This window comes from Aegilops tauschii, chromosome 7, assembly GCF_002575655.3.
Source record: "Aegilops tauschii subsp. strangulata cultivar AL8/78 chromosome 7, Aet v6.0, whole genome shotgun sequence".
NCBI classification, from domain to species: domain Eukaryota; kingdom Viridiplantae; phylum Streptophyta; class Magnoliopsida; order Poales; family Poaceae; genus Aegilops; species Aegilops tauschii.
This window is the reverse complement of record NC_053041.3, coordinates 172,306,174-172,330,656: the sequence shown is the minus strand read 5'-3', so window position 1 is coordinate 172,330,656 and position 24,483 is coordinate 172,306,174. Positions and strand designations below refer to the sequence as shown.

At 48.4% G+C, this 24,483-nt stretch overlaps 2 protein-coding genes across 2 annotated transcripts; one reads left to right on the top strand and one right to left on the bottom strand.

Annotated features, from left to right (window-relative positions):
- Nucleotides 1-3,318: 3,318 nt before the first annotated feature.
- On the top strand, nucleotides 3,319-7,882 carry LOC109769408 (THO complex subunit 4D). Its single transcript, XM_020328155.4, has 7 exons — nucleotides 3,319-3,680; nucleotides 4,371-4,657; nucleotides 5,188-5,331; nucleotides 5,429-5,497; nucleotides 6,413-6,606; nucleotides 6,728-6,784; nucleotides 7,419-7,882. The coding sequence occupies exons 2-7, from the start codon at nucleotides 4,406-4,408 to the stop codon at nucleotides 7,606-7,608; spliced, it is 906 nt and encodes a 301-aa protein (XP_020183744.1). The 5' UTR covers nucleotides 3,319-3,680; nucleotides 4,371-4,405; the 3' UTR covers nucleotides 7,609-7,882.
- Nucleotides 7,883-9,573: 1,691 nt separating this feature from the next.
- On the bottom strand, nucleotides 9,574-16,857 carry LOC109769409 (uncharacterized). Its single transcript, XM_020328156.4, has 12 exons — nucleotides 16,428-16,857; nucleotides 15,796-15,999; nucleotides 15,564-15,709; nucleotides 15,188-15,453; nucleotides 14,800-14,885; nucleotides 12,630-12,777; nucleotides 11,893-12,332; nucleotides 11,234-11,748; nucleotides 11,099-11,159; nucleotides 10,734-11,006; nucleotides 10,291-10,552; nucleotides 9,574-10,202 (listed from the first exon to the last, which is right to left on the bottom strand). Exons 1-12 carry the CDS (start codon nucleotides 16,809-16,811, stop codon nucleotides 9,820-9,822), a joined length of 3,168 nt encoding a protein of 1,055 aa, XP_020183745.1. The 5' UTR covers nucleotides 16,812-16,857; the 3' UTR covers nucleotides 9,574-9,819.
- Between the last annotated feature and the right edge of the window lie 7,626 nt (nucleotides 16,858-24,483).

Genomic DNA, 24,483 nt, shown 5'->3' with positions numbered 1-24,483 from the left:
GCAACTTTCATGTAGAAAACATTTTCATCCGACTTACGGTTTATTTTCTATTAAATTTCAAAGGTTTTAGACATTTTCTGGAATTCATACTAATTCGAAAATAAAGATTAAATTGCTACGTGCATACACAAAGTGTACACAGCAAAGCAGCATAGAAGCTGACAATGGGCCCCGTTAACTGCCCAGCCAGCAGTCAACATTGACCCGTTAACTGGCCAACAAAGTCGAAGGGGCCCACATGTCATTTGTCCGCAGTCACTGACGGCTGGGCCCAGTCAAAGGCCACGTCAGCAGAGTCAAAGCTGACACGTGGGCCCACAGTTATTAATCTAATCCTACCAGAAAATTAAATAGAGTTTACTTAAGGGTGGGGCCCGGTTGTCATTCTCACCAGGCTATCCTAATTAGCGTCATTAGCGCTTAATGACGCCGGACACGTCAGCGCCGCCGGAGTTACGTCGGCGACGACCCAACCGACGGCGGAACTTCACCGCACGGGCGCTACAGGGCACCAAAACGCCCGCGGTTTGCGGCTACAGCTAGCTGGCGATGCGGCACATCCGATGGAGCAAGCAGCAGGGGCGGGGATGGCCGGAGTGGTGCCGGCGACAAGCTGTGGCAGCGGTGGTGTTCGGGCGTGGACGTAAACGGCGCTTGCGGGCTCGGGGAAACGCATGCGCATGCACGTTGGGCTCCTGGGAACCTCACGAGCTGCGGCAACGGTGGCCACTGCGACGAGCTTCACCATGGCGGCGGGGCAGCACCAATGGCGACGGCAACTAGGGGGCGAGATCGACGGTGATAGCATAGGGGAAAGGTCGAGGAGCTTACGTAGGAGCGCACGGTGGCTCGTTGGAAGGTTAGGAGCAGCAGGGCGCCGGAATCACAGAGGAACGCCGGTGGCTGCCGAGGAAGAAGCTGGCGTCGGCGTCGATGCAGGGGTGCCGAGCTTGAGGGACTGGTCGTGGTGAAGGAGAGGTCGACGGCGGAGCCCTTGGCGCGGTCCTAGGTGAAGGGGACGGCGGAGAGCGCGTAGACGGTGTTGGCCATGGCGACTGCGGTGGTGGCCGTGGCGGATCTGGGCGAGAGGAACTGGTGGGGAGAGGGAGAGGCGGAGTGGGCGAGGGGAAGCGAGCGGGCGAGTGGGGTGGCAGGGCAAGTGGGAGGGGAGCCCGAGGCGTCGAGGGGATCCTTATCCCCCTCGTCGACGGTGAGGTGGTGGGGCGTGAGCGCGCTTGGCCGTGCCCCCGGTCGGTTGCACAGGAGAGGGAGAAGGCGACCGGGGGGAGGCAAGTGTTGGGCCCGCTTTGGTGGGCTGAGGCCAGGGGAGGCAAGGGGGCGCGCTCTCTCTCTCACCTCTTCTTTTTCTTTTATTTTTTCTATTTTTATTTAATAAACGGAGATGGGTAAGAAAATATTGGGCATGCTATTTACTTAGGAAAAATATGGGAAGTGCCCCTTTTTATTCCCTGGTGATCTTAGACAGTGCCACGAATGTTTTGGAGACCAGAATAATTCATTTGGTATTTTTCATAAATAGGATAGCATTAAAAAAATGCTGAATTGGTGCTGTTATAATTGCTAATGCTCATCTTTGCACAAAAGTAATGTTGTGTTCCTTAACAAATGATTGTTATGGAATTTTTGACAAATGATGAACATTTTTCCAGCAACTTTTAAGCAACTTCAAACTTCACTTGAATTTGAATTGACTGGAATTTCAAATGGGATATTGAACAAAGGTGATTAAGCACTGTTTGAAAAAATGATTAGCTTAATCACAGAGGGTTACTGTAGCATGACACTAGGGGTGTTACATTAACCTAGATAATTAACATAATTAAAGTAGTTAACCTAGCTAGCTAGTTCTCTGTCAAATGTTTGTGCTATGCATGAGAGAGAGAGATGAGGGGTGGGGGCCTACAGAGGATGGCTCTGGTGGTGGCGAGGGAGGCAGGGCTTCTCCGGTGATGGCGAGGGAGGCAGGGCTTCTCCGGTGACGGCGAGGGAGGCAGGGACGTCGAGGGCGGCTCCGGTGGCGTTGATGAGGCCGCGCGGCTTCGGTAGCGTCGGGGGTGGCTCCGGTGGCGTCGACGGCCCGCAGCTCTGGTGGCTCCAAGGGCGTCGACGTCGGCAGGAGACGGCGGCGAAGTGGGGCGACGGCGCACGATGCGACTGGCGAGGGATTTGGGGAGAAGTGGTGGCCGGGGATGGGGGGAGAGAGAAACCGCGCAGGGGTTAAGTCAAATGTAGCGGTAGCGCTGGTAGGCAAAAAGCGCTATAGCTAAGTTAGCTATAGCGCTTGTTACCAAAACACGCTACTGGTATAGGAAGTAGCTATTTATTTCCCCTTTTCTTTTTTCCTTTTTCCTTTCTATAGCGGGGGTTTACAAAACGCGCAGCTGCTATATTATCTACAACGCCTGTTCTGAACAGACGCTACTGCTATGTCTTTCTCCTTTATTTTTTTCTTTTCTTTTTCTTTACATTCTTTTTTTTCCTTTCTCTTTTTTCTATTTCTTTCATTTTCATTTACTTTTCTATTTGTTTTTATTTTATTTTATTTTATTTTCATTAGCAGTAGCGCTTTTTCCATAAAACACACCGCTACAATTAGCTCAGCGGTAGTGCGTTTTGCCCAAGATGGCTACTACTATTTCTAGCTTGCCGGCAACAGTGTGGGAATTTTAGTAGTAGCACGTTCTTCAAAAAATGTGCTACTGCTACACCTATATTTGTAGCGCGTCTTGTACGCGCTATGGGTAAGTAGCAGTAGCGCTTTCTTTTAACAGGCGCTACTGCTAAGATTCTGTGTATAAGGTTTTTCCCTAGTAGTGCTACTAGCCGCCGATAGATGTTGTAACCAATCAACAGCGATGCAAGGAGCGACCTGGTGATTCTATGACCTCCCACTGGATGCAGCTGATGAAAACAACCATGGCCTATTTGGCTGAGTGAGGGGGGGAGGGGGGGTATCCACTTACCGATGTAGAGGTGGGTAATTTTTCCCCAACCCCACGAGGACTCTTTGACTAGAGTTTCTGGAGCACCCATTAAAAGCTTCACGAATAACATGAAGTTGCACCCTAAATTATATATGTTTTATTCTAGAAGACCTAAATTATAATATGCTTTTTTGCGAAACAGGCATCACCAAGCTACTCCATTTAACTCGTGTTTTTGTAGAGCGAAGCTATATTTTAGAGAGCGGAGCAGTGTGTCAAACAGGCTCGTTAAGGACTTTGCTAACTTTGCGGGCCGCGGGAACCAGCGATGAACTCGCTATTTCCGTGTTCGAGCCCGGCCAGAACACAAGGCGAGGCGGTTTAGCCCACCGACTGGCATCCGTTATCTCCCTCTCCCTGGCAGCAAATAAAAGCAGAACCCAATCCCCCGGGACCCGCACCAAGTCGTCTTCCTCTTCCACCCCTAGAAAGAAATCGTCTCTCTCCTCCCAACTCCGCATCCGCCCTCGCCTCGAGCCTCCGTCGGCAAACCTCGCCGAGACGCAGACCGACCCCGACACCGCCGCCGCCCAGAGATCCGAGCCCCTGTCACCCCCCCCCCCCCCCCCCCTTCCGTGCTTCCTGCCAACGACGGGAGGAGGAGAACTCCCCGCCCCACAGATCCAGGATCTGCCCGCCGCCGGAGAACCCTAGAGGGCTCCCCCAGGCCCAGAGGTGACTTCCCTGCCCTTCTGGAACTACGCTAGCATTGGTATCAGTATGAATATTAGAGTACTTCGTTGATTGAGTCACTAGCATGCGCAAAGCCCTAGCGCGATGGGATCCCGTGGGTTCTTGGTAACCGCGGTGCATGCTCATATTGTCATGAGCGGGCGCCGGATTTATTTTCTTAGGTGAGCCTGCGTAGCTTAGGCGCTATGGTGGTGCCCATGGTGTAGACTGCTGTGTCGTTAGAAGTGTGATAAGAAGGGTGAATGCAGAGATCTAGCCAGTCTGTCCTCATGAACCTGATGTGTTCTACAAATTAGCTTTTCTTGTACTACTTCACTTTCTATGTTTACTGGTAAGGGCTACTTGCCTACTTGCTTTCCGATGCCTGGTGTACCTGATAAGCTGATTGTTAGTGTCATCCTGAACGGCGACGAAAACTTCGAAAATACAGTTTATAAGCCTATTATTCATAGTGTATGTGTCGGACGAGCACGATAGTAGCGTAGTAGGAAGTTTGAAAGAGTTGCTGCTTCTGGAGTATTGTTCCTTTTTCTACTAGTATAGAAACCAGTGACCTTAATTTGAGTTTTTTTTTTCTATATCTGTGTGTGCATCTTTGTTACTCTGCTTGCTTACACCACATCACTACAATTGAGCAATACATAATATTAAACTTCTTTGTCCTTTTTGCAGGGCTTTCTCCCTATTGAATCCAAGTTTTCATTGTAATGGAGGCAGCTTTGGATATGTCACTCGATGATATGATTAAGAACAGAAGTGGGAGGGGAAGAGGAAGGGGAAGGGGACAGAGAGTTGGCCGAGGCCGAGGTGATGGCCAAAGGTCAGGCAGAGGTGATGGCCAAAGGCTAGGCCGTGGTTTAGGCCGTGGACGTGGCGCTGGAACCTTCCGTGGAAGGGGAGTGCCTTCCCAAAGGCCACTTGGTGTCAATACTCGCTCGTCATCGTATGCTATTGCCAAGGCAAGCACAAAACCATCGCTGTTTTTCTGTACACCCTCAAGAACCCAAATTACAATACACACTTGACAAGTGGCTATGAACATAATAAATGGGACAGCTCAGGCCTCAGGGCTCAGTTCAGACCATATCTTCCATACTTATGAACTGTGGAGCTTCAAAGAGGATCCGAGAGGTTTCTCAATTTGAAAATGCCCTGAGAACTGCCCCTTAGCTGCTGACAATTTTGTGGCGAGATATTTGTTGGTTTGTTCTGGTTAATGCTTCAAACTGAAAAACACATTGTCTCTTCTCATGGTCAGCATGCTGATTGACTATGTATTAACCTGTTGGATACTTATTTCTCTGGATAAGGTCTTTGGTTCATACAGGGGCTATCAGCTAGCACCCATTTTATGCAATGGTGTATGGTTTTATAGTTTTGCTGATGCTAGTTGACTCGTCAAAAAAATACTGTGGATTGATGAGCTTTGGGGATTATGCTAACAATTTATCATCACAATCTGGGTGTGCATGCTGTGGAATATCATCAGTCATTCAACAAAACAAAGGATTTTGCATGGACACATGATCGGTTTGAGGATAGCATGGTGGCTGCTGGACTTCCTGGGATAGAAACTGGTACCAAGCTGTATGTTTCAAACTTGCACTACGGAGTGACAAAAGAAGATTTACAGGTAGCTGGATTGTTATATTATGCATGCTGGAATATCCGACAGCTTCAATCATATTGGACTTTCTCGACCTGATCTTATCTGCCGACAACTGTTTCAGGAACTTTTCTCTGAAATGGGTCATTTGAAGAACTGCATTGTTCATTATGACAATAATAGACACCCAACTGTAAGTCTCTTATGAATGCTTGTTTTTCTTCTGCGAGTTTTTACAATTAAGCACTCACTTCTGCAAATCTTATGCTACGAGCAAGTGCCTTCTGCCCAAACATATGCTTGATCATTCATGATGAACATATCATGTGCATGGTTGTTTGAAATGAACTTAGGATCTACCAACTATAAGCTAGAATTTGGCCCAGCACAGCCTGATAATATGACACACACAATTACTCTTGTAAGTGTATGAAATGATAACAGGGTATCCTTTTCTCCTGCAATATGTTTTGTATGGTTATTCATGTCAAACTTGATGTTGCTTGCCCAAAGCTGAATGTGGCTTTGATTTATTGCTAGTTTAGACCTTTGACCTTAGAACTAAGCTCTTCACTGCTCCAAAACATACATGACAGTATTGACACACAGAAGCTTTGTGTGAACAGCCTCTTTTTTTTATATAATCTTACTATCAATAGTCTCTCCACTTGTGGCCTGAAGGTCCTGTGGTTTGAACCCAGCCTCCTTGCAGAATTACTATGCAAGGGTAAGGCTCTCTAGAAATTCTCTTCCTAAGATTCCACCTTGTGGGAGCTTTCAGCACTGGGTAGTGGGTACACCCTTTTTTTACTTTCTTACTTTTGACAGTCATTGGGCAACCTATTTAACCTAATACTCCAATCTTAAGTAGTAGCATTATTTGTTTACCTCATTCATCTTTTTTGAATATTTACCTTTGCCTGCGAAACGTTAGTGAAAGTGCTGGTGCCTCTATTAAATTATGACAGGCCATAAAATAGAGCATATTCTGGTAGTCCTACTCTACAGCTTTGCTCGGAAAAAGTCATACTGCATGCCAGAATATTTTTTTGCGGAAAGCATGCCAGAATATTATATGGTCATATTTTTTATGGATATTCTTGAGCAGGGTTCAGCTGAGGTGATATTCACTAGGAGGAGTGAAGCTGTTCAAGCATTGAAACGATATAATAATGTACGCCTTGATGGGAAAGAAATGAAGATTGAAATGATTGGAGCAAATTTGGGTTTAGCTGCTGCTCCTGCACCTCGTGTTAATGTTGTTTCAGGCGCAAGAGGAAGAGGACAGAGAGAAGTTGTGATGTATGGCTCTTTTTGCAAGTGCATCTTTTAGTTGGAGGATCCATGCTCATTAAATTTACCAATCACATTATAGTAGCTTGAAATTTCTGCCTTTCTGTTTCTGACTACATGATGTTTTCAGGTCCCGTCCAAATGGGTTTGGTCGAGGTGCGACTGACTCGTCTAGTTTCCTTCCTGGGTATGCTCTTATGATTCAATATTTTCATAATTTCTTTTGCTGGATAAAAATACGAGTAGTGCCCTTACCTCCTATGACCAGCACACAACCTTGACTCAAATGGCAATCGATTAAAGTCTGCCAACAGGTGCTTGTTATGAACCTTGTGTGCCTGTACAACATGTGAAATTTTGTTCCCTGGTGTTGTGACTTCATATGCTATGGTGGCAACTTTTGTGTCTGGACATCTTTCTGAACCTTCTGTGGTAGTGCTAGATATTTCTAGATGTATTGATGAGCTTCATGCATGTTGTAGTTCATGGTAGGAGCTGGCAACTAATCATACATGGTGCAGTTCGAACTAAAAAGCTGATTGCCATATGATGTGCCTACAGTACATATTTGGTTGTTTCTTGTGCATAGCAGGGCCAAATGTTTTTTTGTGTATCAATGTGCCTACAACACATATTTGATTGTTGCCTGTGCATAGCAGAGCCAAATATATTTTACTGTTGGTCGTGTGCGCTATTTTTCTTGTCTTGGGAGGCAAAGTTTCTGTATCATAGTTCTGTGAAAAGATTCCATACATCATTATCTGTAAGATAATTATTTATTACCTTGAACCTCGATTAACACATTGTGTTTACCTTATAAGGTGGAAGCGCAACAACGGTTTTGCTCAAAGAGGAGGATCGGTCCGTGGGCGTGGCCGTGGCCGTGGCCGTAGCAGCTTTGGTCGAGGTCGTGGACGTGGCGTCTATGTACGGAAGGGATCGGTGAAATCGGCTGACCAATTGGACAAGGAGCTGGACACCTATCATTCTGGAGCAATGAATGTCGACTAAGATGCTGCATCTTATCACATTGAACCTGGAGCTTGGCTGAGGCTTTGAATTTGAGCTTGTTTTATGTGTGGTTTGCTGCCGAGTTGCCGTTGGTCTTCTCCCAGTTGTGTGCACATATGTTACATGTCTTTTACATCAAGCTGGAAAACCGTAGATTTGAACTGCAGTTCCTAGTTCTAGTCCAGCAGTAACATTGTAATTGGTGGTTAACAGCTTGAGCAACCATTTGTTTTCGGTGGCTGTTGCCTTTTAGTATGTTTTTTCTGATGTTTTATTGATAATTTGATGATTGATGATACTATAATGGTTCAAGTAGTCTGAATCTGGAAGAAAAGGGCTATCCCATGTTCAGTCCAGCGTAGGCAATCTGTTTGTATCAAGAAGGGTTTGTGAGACAACATTTATTCAGTAAAAGCTACTCCATTCAATGATTATTGTTGACCTTTACACCTAGCCTGACAAAGCGACCATTCACGTTTCCGTAGCATGGCCTGACCTTCAGGGCCAGGATTTTTGCTACTGACCTTTAGGGCCTCTTTGATTCGTAGGATTTTGAAAATATAGGAATAGGAAAAGTATAGGATTGGGGTGGCATGTCAACTTGAATCTTATAAGATTAGCAAGGAGGGTTTGATGTTACATGGAAAACAAAGGAAATGTAAAAAGTGATCGGAGTGGATGGTAGATTTCCCATGAAATGTAGTACAAAAGATTTCATAGAAAAAATTTCTATGGGATCCAATCCTATGAATCAAAGGGCCAACATAGGAAAAATTCCTAAGGATTTCAATCCTCTAGAAATCCTATAGAATGGAGTGGATGTTAGTTTCCCATAAAATGTAGTACAAAAGATTACATAGGAAAAATTCCTATGGGATCCAATCCTATGAATTACAGGGCCAACATAGGAAATTCCTAAGGATTTCAATCCCTAGAAATCCTATAGATTGAGAAATGTAGGGTGTGTCCCACTTGTCATTGAGCATGCAGAAATTATTGGCAGTAGGTATTGGCGATGGTCAGATGATGGCATGATGCCACCCAGAGTTCGGAGACGAAATTGCATAGATCAACTTTTTTTCGAGAAAACTTCCGATCTATTCATCAACTGTCAAGGTAGTACAAAGAACACTAGAAGTAAAATTTACATCCAGGTCCATAGACCACCTAACGACGACCACAAGCACTAGAGCAAGCCGAAGGCGCGCTGCCGTCATCGCCCCTCCCTCGTTGGAGCCGGGCAAACATTGTTGCAGTAGACAGTCGGGAAGTCGTCGTCTAAGACCCCATCATAGGACCAGCGCACCAGAACAACAACTGCCGCCGATGAAGAGAAGCACAAACCGGAAGGATCCAACCTGCAGACACACAAACGTAGACGAACGAAGACCGGATCCAGTCGGATCCACCAAAGACAAACGCCAACCGGATCCCATGAGATCCGTCGGAGACAAACCTCCGCACGCCTTCCGACGATGCTTGAAACATCACCGGGACGGGGGCTAGGCGGGGAGGACCTTATTCCATCTTCAAGAAGCCGTCGGCCTCGTCTTCTTGAGCATGACACAAACCTAACAAAACTCAAAAAAGTATCTAAAAACGGAGCCCTCCCGCCAGCAAAGGCCGGGATCCACCATGCCTCCATGGTCCAAGGACCATAGGAGATGAGGCGGACTGGCGGCACCGGCGGCAAAGAAACCCTAGATGGGAGTTTCGCACGTGGGCAGGAGCGAAGGGTTATTCAGGCTTGACGCACATTTTGCCTTCAAAATTACAGTGTTAGAGCATTTGGAGGCGTGCAAAAGTTCATATGGACAGGAGGACCGGAGCTGTTTGGAAGCAATACTGCGGTAAGAGCTGACATGTTTATGGCCTATCGATCGGTTGGATAAGGTGTTCTTGTCAAACTTTATTATATTTCAGTGTGTAGACACCAAATTTGAAAAAAAAAAATTTGACAAACAATAGTGCAAAAGAGCACATTCTTTCAAGTAGAGCTCTTTATACAATCTCATTGATCCTTGAATCGAATCTACGCACACAATCAAATCATAATCTTTGCAGCTTTGCAAGCTGAAGAGCACATGAATACATGATCTACTGGTTCAAAAGAAACAATACATAGTGGCAGTGTCACCCTGCATACCTCAAATAACAATTGCTGGGTTCTTCCGGTCAAGAACGCCAGCAGATACCTCAGCTCCCAAGAACTTAAGACTCCTCCTCGTCAGGGTCGTCGGAATCATCAGACGGATCCTCATCAGTTGTCAGTCCGGACATCTCGTCTTGTTCACTGTCAGAAGCAGCCTCGAGAGAAGGCTTCACAGAAGACTTGAACTTGCTCAGGGCCGCAGTCTTGCTTGCTCTCTGAGCGCGTGCCGTGGCCACGCTGGGAGTGGCCGGGACCTGGCTCACCGATGTTACATCCAAGCTCTCTCCTTCGGCTTCCGCTTCGCTGTCATCGCTAGACGATGCCGCCCGCCTTGCTCTTCTCCTGGCTGGAGGAGCCCGGACTGACCGAGGTGGTGCTGGCGTTGGTGGCACCACTGTATTGGCAGCGTCAAGCTTGACGCCACCAGCCAATCCTAGTTGCTCTGAAACAATAAGACACCCAGGTTATGACGCAAATCGTCAGGAATGTGAACATCTGTTACTGCGTGTGATGCGAGTTGTTCGACATACCGAATATGGCATCGGCTTGATCTTGCGGCAGTTCTTCCTCCGGGGACTCATCAAGTGACTTGAGCCTTGATGCCATTTGAGCGAGCTCCTTCATAAGGTCCTTGTCAGAAGCCGCTGAAGCAGCCAATGTGTTCACCAGTCCTCTCATGCACTTGATGGCCTTCTGTTCCGATTGCCGGAATCTTAGAAGCACGGCAACCTTGCACAAAGCCAAGGCATATGCTTTCATAGGCGCGCTCTTCTTGTCTTGGCTATTTCCTACCTACAATATTCCAAGCATTTGATGTCAGTTCTCACACACAACTCATGATAGATTTTATTCCCAGAGAATTTGGTGCAATGTGCATGAGACAACAGGTGAAATGGATGATTTGTACAGTGCATCACAAAGTCGCAACAAAATTATAGAAGCAAGTGAGGGTTTAGAGAGCTCTTGACAGTACCTCCACTGCAATACGGATAGCAAGCCCTTCCTCACTGATGTCATAATTGACAAACGGACCTGGTGAACTGGAAAGGCTTTCAGGACTCATACAAGCTTGCTCTGCTGTTTCCGTTGAAAACAATGGACTTTGTACCATTTGAACCATAAAACGGGCAGCCTGGACTGCCTGTTTACGCTTTTTCGATACAACAGGTCCACTACCCCCAGCATTACCATGGATACCTGGCCACATGGCTCTCATGAGTGGTACAAATGCACTTGAGACACATCTCTATAAAAGGAAAGATTGTCAGTACTTTAGTTTGAAATCCTTTTTTTGAAAGAATATCCTGGAAAACATGAACAATATCTTTATCAACTTGCCTTGTGCTTCTCTGAAAGGGATGGATAATGGAGAAAGAAGACAGACAGACACTGTTTCAATCTGGATAAAGAAAGAAATGTCAGGGTGTGTGAGAAATAACTGAAAAAAATAAGGGTGAAATATGAGTAATTGACCTTCCGAGTTCTTTAGATTCCTCCAGGAAATATAATCTTACAAGTTGAGCTAGTATAACAGGATGCAAGTCTGCGGATATGCTTGGATAGTTCTCACTCAAGAGAAGAATTTTTGCAAAACCTTCACCAAGAATGGTCGGGACATTATCATGGTTATCACCCTCTGGGCTGAACTCCCAGTCATCTTTATGAAATCCAGAAAACAGAATACTAAGAACTCCAACGTTTAGATCATCATCATTCAAATCAGAGATGTCCACAGGAGCAAACTGAGTCTTCTCATAATTAGCATCAGATGGTTCAGTTCCAATGGCTTGATCTAATTCTTGTGGACCATGCCAAGACACAAGGTCAATCAAGGCCTTGGATGCCATGGCACTAACCAAGTCAGGCCCATTGATGAATGATAAACGCAACTGCTTCACCAACTCTGTACTTGGTTTGTTCTCTAACAAGCCAAAAAGACAAAGGCATCTTAAAGCAGCCCTCTGTACGTCAACATGTTTCTGCTTTGCCTGCACGATGTAAGATCAAGGGCAGCAAATTTAGAACCCACACTCAATTGATGAACCTTAAGAACACATGCACTTAGTACCTAGAAAAGCTGCAAAATATTATAAAGCTATACACCTAGGGGACTGCATAACAATCAGACTTACTGCAGGAAGCAACAATGACTGAAGCACTTCAGATGGTCGGATTGCCGTGCCTTCCAGGCTTCGTAAGGTTGAAGTATTCTCTAGAAGAAGACCTGTCACCGCCAGACAGTGCATCCATTGCATGAAATCAGCAGTTCTCTCCCTGCATGGTCTAGCCAGTTCTTCAACGACAGTGGCAATCACCATTTCAAATTCACCAATAGAAGCATGAACCTTTTTAGCCAATTCTGAGACTGCTTTGGCCCACTGCAGGTCCCCTCCAAGACTGACACCATCACCAATGGCGATCTGGTTTCCATCTTCATCGACTTCATGTTCAAGTGGTCTATTCAGAAGCTCATACAGAAATGAACTTGCAACTTTCCTGTTCATGCTATCGGAAAAGTCAAGCATTCCACCAAGCAATAATAGTTGCCGCGACGCGAAGTGATAATTTGGTCCTGAAATGGAATAAACATGTCAAGAAATCAATTTTCACATGTGAGAAAATGCTCCATTTCTGTTGTCTTGAAGAAAAGCTAGCCAATTGTAACCATATTTGTAAAAATCAGACCGGACTGGCAGTTCAACTGGAAAAATGATAGGTATTTTCCAGGGAATAGCTTGAAAATGATAGAATATTATTCTAAAAATAAATTCAATAATATATTTGAACCGCGGTTGGACCGGTTAAGCCGGTCTCTTGAAGATTCACTAACTGGTTGGTTCTGAAAAGTACAATCAGTATTCTTGCTTACCAGCTGAAAGGTGCGCTTTTACCAAATCAACAAACTCAGCAACTGTGCTAGGAAGGACACCATCAAGAAGATCATTTTTATCCGACGCCTCAGAAGCATATACTGCTGCCTCTGTCCCTGTAGTTGTTGCAGCCTCTGAGCCTTTGACCTGAAGAATAATTACTGGGCCTTAATACTCTAGTAATCTTGTTCAGTGTTTCACTAACCAAAAAAAAAACATTGATGTTTATTTGAACTTGTATATTGATTCGAGGAACAAGCCAGTATCAGTAGAATAACCATGACCCTTTGCTGGATTCAGGATTACAAGAAAGTATGTTTCCTAAAACTTGCTCAAAACTACGTCCAACAACAATATGGAAAGCTGGCACTTGCAAGCACCATTAGTCCTTTCATCACCTCCAAATAACAATAGTTCATGAGATATTACAACATGTAGGGAAACCTTGACATACAATGAATGATGTTTGCACTGGACCATTTCTGTAACCAAGCCATATGCACATATTAAACTAAAAGTGCCTATTTGATTCAAAGGAAATTAATACGAATTTTGAAGGATAGGAATCCTTAGAAGTTTTCCTATAGATTTTTTTCCTAATGATTCTGCTGCATTGCGTTTCATAGGAAATTTTCTAGTAAATCAAACCTCTTGGAAATATTTCATTGTTTCTCATATGGTGCAAAAAAAATCTTGCAGGACTCCATGCATAGCAATAGTACACATTCGTTCAATTATTGCAATTCTCGAATCCTGATAATCAAAGAGGCCTTATATGTTACTCCATCCAGTCACAATGTCATGGACATAGATGCCGTCTCCAACACATAATTATACCCACATTGTAGTATATTTACAAAACCCAGTGAAACTATAATATGATGAAGGGCAATATTTTTTATTTATCACCGTAAAAGATCACCAAGCTGGAATACTATCGATTGTGCCATATGGCAGGTGGACACTAGCCCCAGGCTCAAACTATCATCCTCGTATTGGACGGTATTTTCCAGTTTATAGCTTTGGTCATTTGGTGCAATCACAATACTGATAGTTGAGTCTTGTAGACACATGTCAGTGGCACTTGATGGTATTTTCCGACACCACTGATATTTGCAATGATACAGAGCAATGACTTAATTCTCTATTATTGAAGTATTTCTGAGACAAAGCTAAATGTATTTCTCTTTTCATATGTTCAATCCTGGAAGGATAGTTCTTTAATGTGCTAAAACACGTAACAGGGCTATTTAGTTCACCACAGTAAATTTGGCATGCCTAAACACCTAGCTGTGGCATACCACAAGTTACTAAGGGCATGTTTGGTTGCTTTTCATATTGTTTACATATTTCAGTGCCACAAGTTTGCCAAGCCAGTGTTTGTGGTGGCCAAATTGGTCATCACATTTGTGGTAAAAATTGGCTACAAAATGAGTATATAAAGGAGAGGTACATGGTTGCAACAAAACCTTTGCCGAACTCTTTGCCCAAGATTTGGCTAAGTCAAACTAGAAACAAACCAAACACGCCCTAAGGTGGGAAAAGTATGGCACAATGGTTGTGTAAGTGGTGGCCAGGATTAAGGAGGAAACGAGACTCTGGGCTAGAGCTGGTGCCTTAGGACTGAGAGTGCTACTGCCCAGGCACTGGGATGTCCTCTATCAAGGCTTCTGAACCTTTCTCTGTGTATATGAACATCTCTAACTTTCCAATGAAATGAAACGTGTTAAGCTTCATCCACTAGCCAACACAACCAAAAGTCCGAACTGATGGAAAGGGCTAGGTAATCCATATATACACTTCAACATCCCCTCTCACGTGTGACGCAGGAAGTCAACACGTGAATAGACTCAGAGGTATGGCTCAAGAGGCCTATACTTGGACACAGAGGGGGGCAGCAGCAATTTTTGGATAAATTGCGAAAGCCAGGACTTGGACTCAAGACTACGGGCCCTGATACCATGTTAAGCTTCATGCACTAGCCAATGCAACCCAAAGTCCGAACTGATGGAAAGGGCTAGGTAATCCACATATACACTTCAACAAAACGCAAGTGCTTTTGCGTTTTATCGCGAAAATAAACATGCAGCACCATCTTCTTGCAGGAGTGCCATAAACAATTGTTCAGTAATTGTGGTGCATAGCAAAGCTAAAATGACTGATGCTTACCTGAGCTTCAGCCTGCAAGTGCATGCACATGACTTTCCAGTAAAGAGCAACCTCAGCCTCCATGAGCTTGATACTGGAAACTTGTTCTGCACAAATATAGTGTAGATGATGATATTAAACAGTAGCAGAAAGTTATTATGGGAAATGACAAACTTTATGAACTTCATAATTTATATGCACGCTGTACTAGAAAGTCGATTTGACAATAGGAAAATACAGTTTAGCCGTTGGTTTGTCGCTTTCATTGTTTTGTTTCAGGTTTACTTATTTCATTCAAGTGCAACTGCAACCACATGATTGCTTCTCGGAAATTCAGTTTTCAGCATGATCATATTAAACTTCACAGAAATCTGCAACATAAAAGGCATGCGGTTTTGTTCAGATTTACCAGCATCCTCGGTATTTGCAGTAAAGTACTGCCTGATAGTTTGCCCATCTTGAACTCGCACAGAACCATCCTTCAGAAGCACCCCCATCACGGATTCTCCAACTAACTCATAAGTCTCGACATCAAGAAACCTGAGAAGCGTGATGACATCTCCACCACAATGCTTTACAAGCCACTCCTCCTTCAGCATCCTCAAGCATTCATTTTTCACAGATGTAGACCTATCTGAGAGGCCTCTGTGAAGGAGAGTTGTCCTCTGCTTGATGCTGAACCAAAAGAAAATCATCAATTCACTCACTTGGTATTGGTAACCGGTTGTGCATTTCATATGTAGGCATTGGTCAACTGGCTTTTCTACGTGGAAAAAATTGCTCACCTAAGACTTTGGAGGGGAAATTTAGTTGAAAGCACAGAATATGCTGCCCTCCGAACTGATTCACTGGTATCAATCGTTGATTCAATGATTGACTCCAGTGTAGCACTTGATGGTGGAAGAGACAAAATAATTGTCTTTCGGACCTCCTTCACAAATCAAAGAAAGCCTCCATCAGATGTAATAACAAGGAACCTAAAATAAATATGAAGGGTACTGAGTTGATCTGACATACAGCGTTTTGTTCTTTTTCTAGGGTCTCAAGAAAAATATCGATGATGCCACCATCCTCTTCATCAATCGCAAAACGAGACAATGCACGAACAGAGAAAACTCGAATTGCAGGGATTTTATCCTGAACCCGAATCTTCATGGCATCAATCACTTCATCCCAAATCTCATCACTCACCTCGGCATCATCCGGTAATTGCATAATAATCTACGAGAAGAATTGTCAATGTCAGAAAGTAAGTAATTTAGGCGAACGTGGTAGTCTTGAAACTACCTGAACTAAGAATTGCTCAGATTACGTTCTCATTCACCGGCAAATTAAAACGCAGAAAGAAATGGATCGATTCACTGTAACCAAAGCTGCATGGCGGAAGCAGGTATCACAGGGTTTTTAACTTTTAACGAACGTTTTACACTGGAACTAAATTGAGATAACCAGATCGAACTTAGGTTCAGGCTAAGAGGTACAGAATGGAACACATCATTAACCACGTTTGCAACAGCAACTATACAAGCTCCTCAAATACTATAATGAAAACTGAAGTTAGGCAAAACGAAATCACGCATCTAGAGGAAAATGAAGTACTCTTCTTATTAAACGTGGAGGAAACTTGTCGCGACTTTTCCCCACCGCACCTCAGATATGATTTGGCAGGAGCGGAAGCGCGCGGGCCGGTGCGCCGCGGCGGAGGCGACGAGGAGGAAGCGGAGGAAACCCTCGAGGAACCCGGTGCCGTCCGCGGCCGCGGAGGCGGAGGAGGAGGCGAACGCCGCCGCGAAGCGCGCGACGCGGTCGGAGGCGGGGGAGCGGCGGAGGACCTCGAAGAGCGGGGTGAGGGCGTCACAGAAGGCCGGGAGGAAGCGGCCGCCGGGCGAGGAGGAGGCGCGGAGCGCCGAGAGCTCCCGGAGCTTGCGCGGGTGCACGGCGAGGGAGGCGCGGCACTCGTCGAGCACGCGCGCCGCCTCGCCCGCGAGGCGCCTCGTCTCGTCGGCGCCGGCGACGGCCGCGGCGGGCGACATGGTGCGGGGACGGGAGGGGGAGGTGGGGGGGTGGGGATTTTGAATTTGAGGGGAGGGAAGGCGAAATGCGGAGCGGATCCGGGTGATGCGAGACGTGCTCCCACTAGTGGAGAGCGCGTGAGCTTTCCGTTTTCCGTCTGGAGATCCTCGTGGGCTGTTATAAAAAGAGAGATTCTCGTGGGCTGAAACTTTAGAAGGCTGGCGGATGGCTGGCAGGCCCAAAATGGCCCACGGCGCTGCTAGGCTCAGTCAGCTCTAAACAAGAAAAAGAAGAAATTGTGGAAAACAAACGCTCTAAAAAAGAAGTGTTGCTCTCAAGTGTCACTGGCTGTGTCCTGCTCCGGCAGTACTTTCATTCCCAAGGCTATGCCATTGCCACCACCCACCAGTACAACCGATCAATCTACGTATGCTTAGAGCATCTCCAGCCGTTGGCCCTGCAGGGGCTCGAAAAATCGCCGCATAGGGACGACCCGGCGAAAAAATCGGCTTGGGGCCGAACGGGTTCCCAGCCGCCGGCCCCAGGGTCGTCCCGGAAGGATTTTTTTAATTTTATATTAAAAGACATTCGGCTATTATTCGACAAACGGGCATAAACTTCGGCGACTTAAACAGTTTTTACATAGCAAATATAAAATTTACTAAAAAACAAAGCCCTAGACTACAGGAAGAACGCGCTCAGCGCGGCGAAGTCGCCGAACTTGTCGCCATCGCCGTTGTCCTTGTCGTCCTTCTCCTCCTTGACGCGACCGCCCCTGCTGGACCCCTGCCCGGGGGCGCCCTGGCGGACCGGTGGCGGCACGTCGTCGTCGCTGTCGTCGTCGAGAACAAAGACGCCTCCCTCGTCGCGGTCGCGGCGACGAGCGGCGAACTGCTCTAGGGCGCGGCACTGGCGCTCCAGTTCCGTGCGCGGCCAGTCTTCGCGCGCCCACTTCATGGCCGCCTTGTCGGAGAGCCCCGGCTCCGTCTTCACGGCGGCGAGTCCTGGCTCCGGCTTCACGACGGCGAGCCCGGGCTCCGTCTTCACAGCGGCGAGCCCCGGCTCCGTCTTCGGCTTGACGAAGCGGGGAGGAGCCGAGGAGGAGGCGCGCCCGCCGCCCTCGTTGATGACGATGCCGGCGCTGCGGGTGCGCCGACCGAGCGGCGTCTCCGCGGGCTCGGCCTTGACGCTGAACAGCGTCGGAGACCCAGAGGAGGAGGAAGAAGAGGACGCCGCCGTCCTCCTCGGCATCCATTGGCCGCCGCTCGGGGTCGGGGCGGCAGGGTACCTCAACGGCGGGTCGTTGCCGCCCTCGAGGTGCCGGAGAACGGCGTGAAGCGAGCGCCCGGGAGCGCCCCACCACAGGCGGCGCCCCTCGCTGTTCTTGGTGCCCCGCACCACCGGCGCCCCGTTGGTGGAGGCCAGCTGCTGCGCCTGCCGGTGTTGGAAGTACGCCGCCCACGCCTCATGGTTGTCGGCGGCGTACTGCGGGAGGGCGCGCTGCTCCTCCGTCAGCGACGCCCGCACGCGGTCGACCTCGTCGGCGAAGTAGTCGGCGCGCGCGTTGACGTCGGGCAGCGGGGGAATGGGGACGCCACCGGCGCTGAGCCTCCACCCCCCGGCCATGCGCGCATGTCGAGAGGAGCCGGGATGTTGGCCTCGAACAACAGGTACGCTTCCCACCCGTGCAGCGTGCGGCGGCCGAAGCCGTTGGCCGCCGCATCGCCGGGGAATCGCTCGCACATCGTCGCGGCTGGGCTTGGGGAGAGAGGGGAGGGACGTCGGCGGCGGCAGGCAGAGCACGGCGGCTGCGGGCGGGTGTGGCCAGAGGCGAGGGGGAGGCGTTGCTTTTATAGCGGCCGGGCGCCGTGTATACGCGTGGCGGGAGGCGGGGTGTCGCCGCGCCGCCCGTGAGGAATCAATGGAAGGCTGACCGGCGGGAGCCTTGGTATTGATTCCCCGTGGGAAACCGAGGCGATTGTCGCCGACTCGGCGGGCCGACGGTTAGTTCGCGCCAAAATCGCTTGCCCCGACGCCCCCCAGCGCGCCGGGTTCCGCTTGGGTCCGCCGGCATCAGTTTCGGTCCAAACCGGCGAAAAACGGGCTCCTGAGGGTGCGACTGGTCCGATTTTTGGGCGCCGGCGCGAAAATATCGCCTGGGGAGGGCGTGTTGGGGGCGCGGCTGGAAATGCTCTTACGTAGCGCATCAACTCACTGTGGTGATATAGTTTCATGTAAACAGTCAAATATCGCCGTGCTCAACTTGCTTAATAGCCAGGTCATGCAGCGACGCTGGCGGTACTGAACTGCTGATGGTTGAATCCAGCGCATCACTTGTGGAACCGGATCCTCTAACATTGAGAAGGAAAGTTAGAGAAGCTATAATATCCTAACTTTCCTTCATTCTATCCATATGATTATGGCTAAAATGATTTAAATTAATTTGTAAATTGATGATCTACCGTGTACATTTATAGTAATTACATACAAACAAATTGATGGTGAAATAAAATTAATTTTAAATTATTTATATCTACAGTAAATACCAACAATAAACAACCTACTAACTACCTACTAATGGTCCCTAATTTTTCTTCTTTATTTTACACTAGGCAGTAGCACCATGACTTTCCTTCACAGTGTTAAAGGATCCGGCTCCATCACTTGTACCTATACCTGGCCATACCTCGGGCCGGGCCGGGCTTCGCGCCGGGCCTAGCCAAGCCCGACGAAAAAAACCAGGCCCGAGCCCGGCCCGGCCCGGCCATCAGGCCTGTTTTCTGGGCCCGAGCCCGGCCCGAACACGTAAAAGCCCGTCGGGCTCCGGGCCGGCCCAGCCCGACCTTCAGAGAAATGCAAAAATGACGGGCCCAGGCCCGGCCCGGGGGCAGCGTCGGGCTGGGCCGGGTTGGGCTTTTTCGGGCCGGGCCGGGCTTCCCATGGTCAGGTATACTTGTACCCCAGTTGGCACCAGTTCTACCGCAAGAACAGACTTACGATTCCCTGTCGGTTAGAGCATCTCCAGCCGCGCCCCCAGAAAGGCCTCCCCAGGCGATTTTTTCGCGCCGGCGCAGAAAAATCGGCCCAGTCGCGCCTCCAGGAGCCCGATTTTCGCCGGCCTGGGCTGAAATTAGCGCCGGCGGACCCAGACCGAACCCAGCGCGCTGGGGGCGCCGGGGCGAGCGGTTTTGGCGCGAAAGAGCCGCGGGCCCGCCGTGTGAGCGACACCGCGCATCGTCTTCCCCCAACGCCTCAGTTTCGCCTCGGTTTCCCGCGGGGAATCAATGGCAAGGCTGCCGCCGGTCAGCCTTACCATTGATTCCTCTCGGGCGGCGCGTCACGGGGCGGCGCGCCGACGCCTCCCCTCCCTCGCACGCGTACACACGGGCGCGGCGCCGCTATATAAGCCGGCGGCCTCCCTCGCCTCTGGCCACACCAGCCCTAGCCCTAGCCGTCGCGCTCTACCTCTCCCGAGAGCCGCCGCCGAGCCCTCCCTCTCCCGCGCACCGCCGCCAAGCCCTCCCTCTCCCGATGGCCAAGCGTTTCCCCGCAGATGAGGCGGCGGCCAACGGCTTCGGCCGCCGCTCGCTACGCGAATAGGAGTCTTGGCTCCTGTTCCAGGCGAACATCCCGGCGCCGCCGGACATGCGCGCCGGGCCGCGGGGTGGAGACTCAGCAATGGGGGAGTGCCCATTCCCCCGTTGCCCGACGCCGTGGCGAAACCCTCGTACTTCGCCGATGAGGTCGAGGTCGTGCACGCCTCCCTCATCGACGACCAGCTCGCCCTCCCCGAGTACGCCGCCGACAATCAAGCGGCGTGGACGGCGTACTTCCAGCGCCGGCAGCAGCAGAGGATGGCGTCCACCAACGGCGCGCCGTGGTGGCCGGCCTGAAGAACAGCGAGGGACGCCACCTGTGGTGGGGTGTCCCCGGCCGCACCCTCGAGGGCGTTCTGACGTACCTCGAGGGCGGCAACGACCCGCCGTTGGCATACCCCCCGGCGAGGACGGCCGCCACGGCCACGGCTCACCGCCGACGCGACGGGCAATGGTTGCCCAGGAGGTTCGGCGCCTCCTCTTCTTCCTCCTCATCACGCTCTTCTTCGCACTCCTCCGGCTCTCCGGCGCTGCTCGGCATCAAGGCCGAGCCCGCGGCGGAGACGCCGCTCGGCCGGCGCACTCGCAGCGCCGGCATCGTCATCAACGAGGGCGGCCGGCGCGCCCCCTCGTCGGCTCCTCCGCGCTTCGTCAAGCCCAAGACGGAGCCGGGGCTCGCGCCGGTGAAGACGGATCCGGGCCTCCCCGCGGTGAAGACGGAGCACGGCGGCGACGTCGAGCTCGACGACGACGCGGCCGTGGAATGGGCGCGCGTAGACTCCCTGAAGATGGCGAGGGAGTGCCAGTGCGCCGCCCTGCGGCGATTCGCGCAGCGTCGCCGGGGCCACGACGAATGAGGAGTCGTCGTCATCGAGGACAGCGATGACGACGACGCGCCGCCGCCACCAGTCCGCGTAGGCAATGTCGGTCAGGGGTCCACCAGGGACGGCCGCGTCAAGGAGGAGAAGCCCGACGACGACGACGGCGGCGACTACTCCGCGTTCAGCCAGTTTCTTTTTTAATTAGATATACTATGTAATAAAAATCCGCGACTATTATGTAATATATGCCGAACTTCGCTAAACTTTGCTTTGCTATATATTTTTATTTTTTTAAACGCGCCTGGGGACGGCCCTGGTCTCCAGGCTGATTTTTTGCACCTGCTCACCTCAGACGGTGATTTTAGGCGCCCCTGGAGGACCAACGGCGGGAGATGCTCTTACAGTTCAGTCCAGCTCCACAAGAAGCTGCAGAGCGCAGTTGGACCGGCGATCGCTGACCTGACCAGCAGCGCGTGCGTCCGAGATAGCATGCCGGTAAAAAGCACCATCGCCGGACCGGTAGATCGTCGTACTCACGCATACTTCCATCAACCGTGTTGATTTTCATCGATGGTTACCTGCTAATTATTGCGGGAACCGTGTCAGCGTGTCGCCGTCATCTTTTGGCTCTTGGCTTTTGGCTCTCGCCAACAGCTGGGTAAGAGCGTGTGCGTATTTTAAGCATCAGGGCAGACTGAATGCCCTCGTGACAGTGAGGTTCAACATTTTGTAAGGAAAATGGTAGTGTCTGATCCTGGATTTATTCTTTTATTATTAGTGCACGTACAAAGTTTCAACTGGCATAATTTAAACCTGAAACACACAGGTTTACATACAGACGACCTAAAGCTGTGGGCGTACAAGCTCAAACCTGAAAGTTCTCCCTCACAAACATCTCATTTCTAACATATTCCCTTGATTAATCGTAAGCATACGTTCGTGTATTGGTTATCCATCCTAGTGGTTTTACAAACAAACATCTACCCCTGGATCACAAACACATCCTTGTCGCGTCCGTCCTCGTCATCTTCTCGTCTTTTGGGTTTCCTTCAACAGATGGATAAGAGCGTGTGCATATTTTAGGCGTCTGGGCAGACTGAATGTCCTCTCGATAGTGAGGTTCAACCTTTTATAACGAAAACAGTAGTGTCTGATCGTGAATTTATTCTTAGTAGTAATCATGCACGTACAAAGTTCATTCAACTGGCATAACTTAAATCTGAAACAAAAATTTTTTTTTGAAAAGGAGGATAGACCCCCGGCCTCTGCATCTGGACGATGCTTGCGGCCATCTTACTGAAACATACAAGTCTACATTTACATGTTTCGTCCTCTTGTCATTTTTATGTGTATTATTGCAGTAATTATCTTTTTTGTATGAGGTCATCATCTTTACTATTAAAGTGAAATCTACGGTCAGTACGTCATCTCCCTACAGATGTATCATTTATAATTAGAAAGAGGTCTCCCACCTATTCTCTAGAAACATATATCCATCCTAAATGGTCTCCCTCACAAAGATCTCATTTCTAAATCACAAAACACATCTCCTTCATATCGTCACGTACTTATTCATGTTAGTTGTTTTACAAATAAGCATCTCCTTCTGAATCACAAACACATTTTGTTACTAGATTACAAACATGCGACATCACTTTATATCGTTTGCCCCACTCCTGATTTATTAATTTGTGTCGCATTGCAGAGTTTTTTCTCTTACAAAAGAAAATAGGAAGACATATCATAACAAAAGAATTATCTCTAATGATGCCCCCTATTAAAATCAGCAATCATTGGATTCTTGATGTTCTGTTGCAGTTATCACATATTGCCATTATGATTTGATTAGTTAGGATTCTTGGATGCGGGGGGGTATACTCATGAAGGATCACTTGGCAAAATAGAAGGTGGGAGGGGAATAAACGATGTTGTTTTCTGCAATCAAGATGAAACGACTCACCTTCTTTTTATGTCATGCCCGTCTGCCACCCTCCTATATGGCGTATGATTGATTTCATGTGAATTTTAACCTGCCTGCACCGACTAGAATAGCAAATATGTTTGGAAAACTGGTTGGGTTGGGTTAATCCTAAAGTCAAGCCACATATCCAGACGAGAGTATGTGTTTTGCTTTGGGTCTTATGGAAATACCGGAATGACCTTATTTTTACATGGTAAAAACACACAAAAATTGCAGGTCATTTTCGGGGATACAACATGGATTGTACATGGTCCTTACTTCAGCATGCGGGGCTACATGAGCTTATGACATCTGGATGCAACCAGTGGGGGACAGTCACACAGGTTACTTACCATCAGTTTAGATGGAGGTTCAATAATAGGCTATGTGTATAAACGTATATTCCTGTTTTCATCGGTTGTAACTTCTCTCTTTTTTATTACTGATTTGGTACTGATTCTTGATACTCGTCGTTTCATAAGTGTGGTTGTGCGCATCGCAATGATGAAGAGGCCGGGGTTTAGTCTCCATTATAAAAAGATTCTCGGATCAATGGTTGCTTCGTTGTTGCCCTGGAGGAGGGAGCATGCAAAAAAATGTCGGTGCTTGTCAAAAGATGTTGGAAGTCGCACAAGGATCTTGTCCAAATCATGGGTTCTTTTTTTTACAATTTTTTTAATGTTTCCACATGACATGAGACATGTTAGGCGATGGGACATCATTTGTGATCCATTTTCGCTTTAAACACGATTTGAAAAGACAATGGGGGGGGGGATGATCTACTCAGTCACTGCACATACACACAAGACAAAGGACATCTTGTCGATGCCCGTAGAGGCACTTGAGCCACAAAGTGTTGCTCGTGCAATGAACGCCACACCTTCATGCACCATCGCACCCTCGTTTCTTGCAACATAGTTCAAAAGAACACCCACGATCACTTGCCGGATGCCCATTGTCATAGGAGATCAACCATTGTTGTGATTTTCACTAAACCATGAGTTTTTTAGAACCAATAATTTGTTCGATGCCTTGTGGGTGGTTCTACCCCTAGCCTACCAGCTTTGATGGCATGTGTGTATCAGTTGAAGCGCAGAACCATAGAACAATTGTTCTACGATATTTTGCATATATATTATTGGGTAATGTAGTAATTTTAAAAAAAAATCCTACGCACACTCAAGATCATGGTGATGCATAGCAACGAGAGGGGAGAATGTGTCCACGTACCCTCGTAGACCGAAACCGGAAGCGTTATGACAACGCGGTTGATGTAGTCGTACGTCTTCACGATCCGACCGATCCAAGTACCGAA

Bases quoted from the DNA above. Each gene is read 5' to 3' on its own strand.
- LOC109769409 (XM_020328156.4), bottom strand. From the start codon at position 16,811: ATGTCGCCCGCCGCGGCCGTCGCCGGCGCCGACGAGACGAGGCGCCTC. The intron at 14,886-15,187 runs GTAAATCTGAAC...ATATTTGTGCAG, and splicing joins TGCAAATACCGAGGATGCTG to AACAAGTTTCCAGTATCAAG. The intron at 11,007-11,098 runs GCAAGTTGATAA...TTCCTTTTATAG, and splicing joins CCCTTTCAGAGAAGCACAAG to AGATGTGTCTCAAGTGCATT.
- LOC109769408 (XM_020328155.4), top strand. From the start codon at position 4,406: ATGGAGGCAGCTTTGGATATGTCACTCGATGATATGATTAAGAACAGA. The intron at 4,658-5,187 runs GCAAGCACAAAA...GAATATCATCAG, and splicing joins CATCGTATGCTATTGCCAAG to TCATTCAACAAAACAAAGGA. The intron at 5,498-6,412 runs GTAAGTCTCTTA...ATTCTTGAGCAG, and splicing joins ACAATAATAGACACCCAACT to GGTTCAGCTGAGGTGATATT.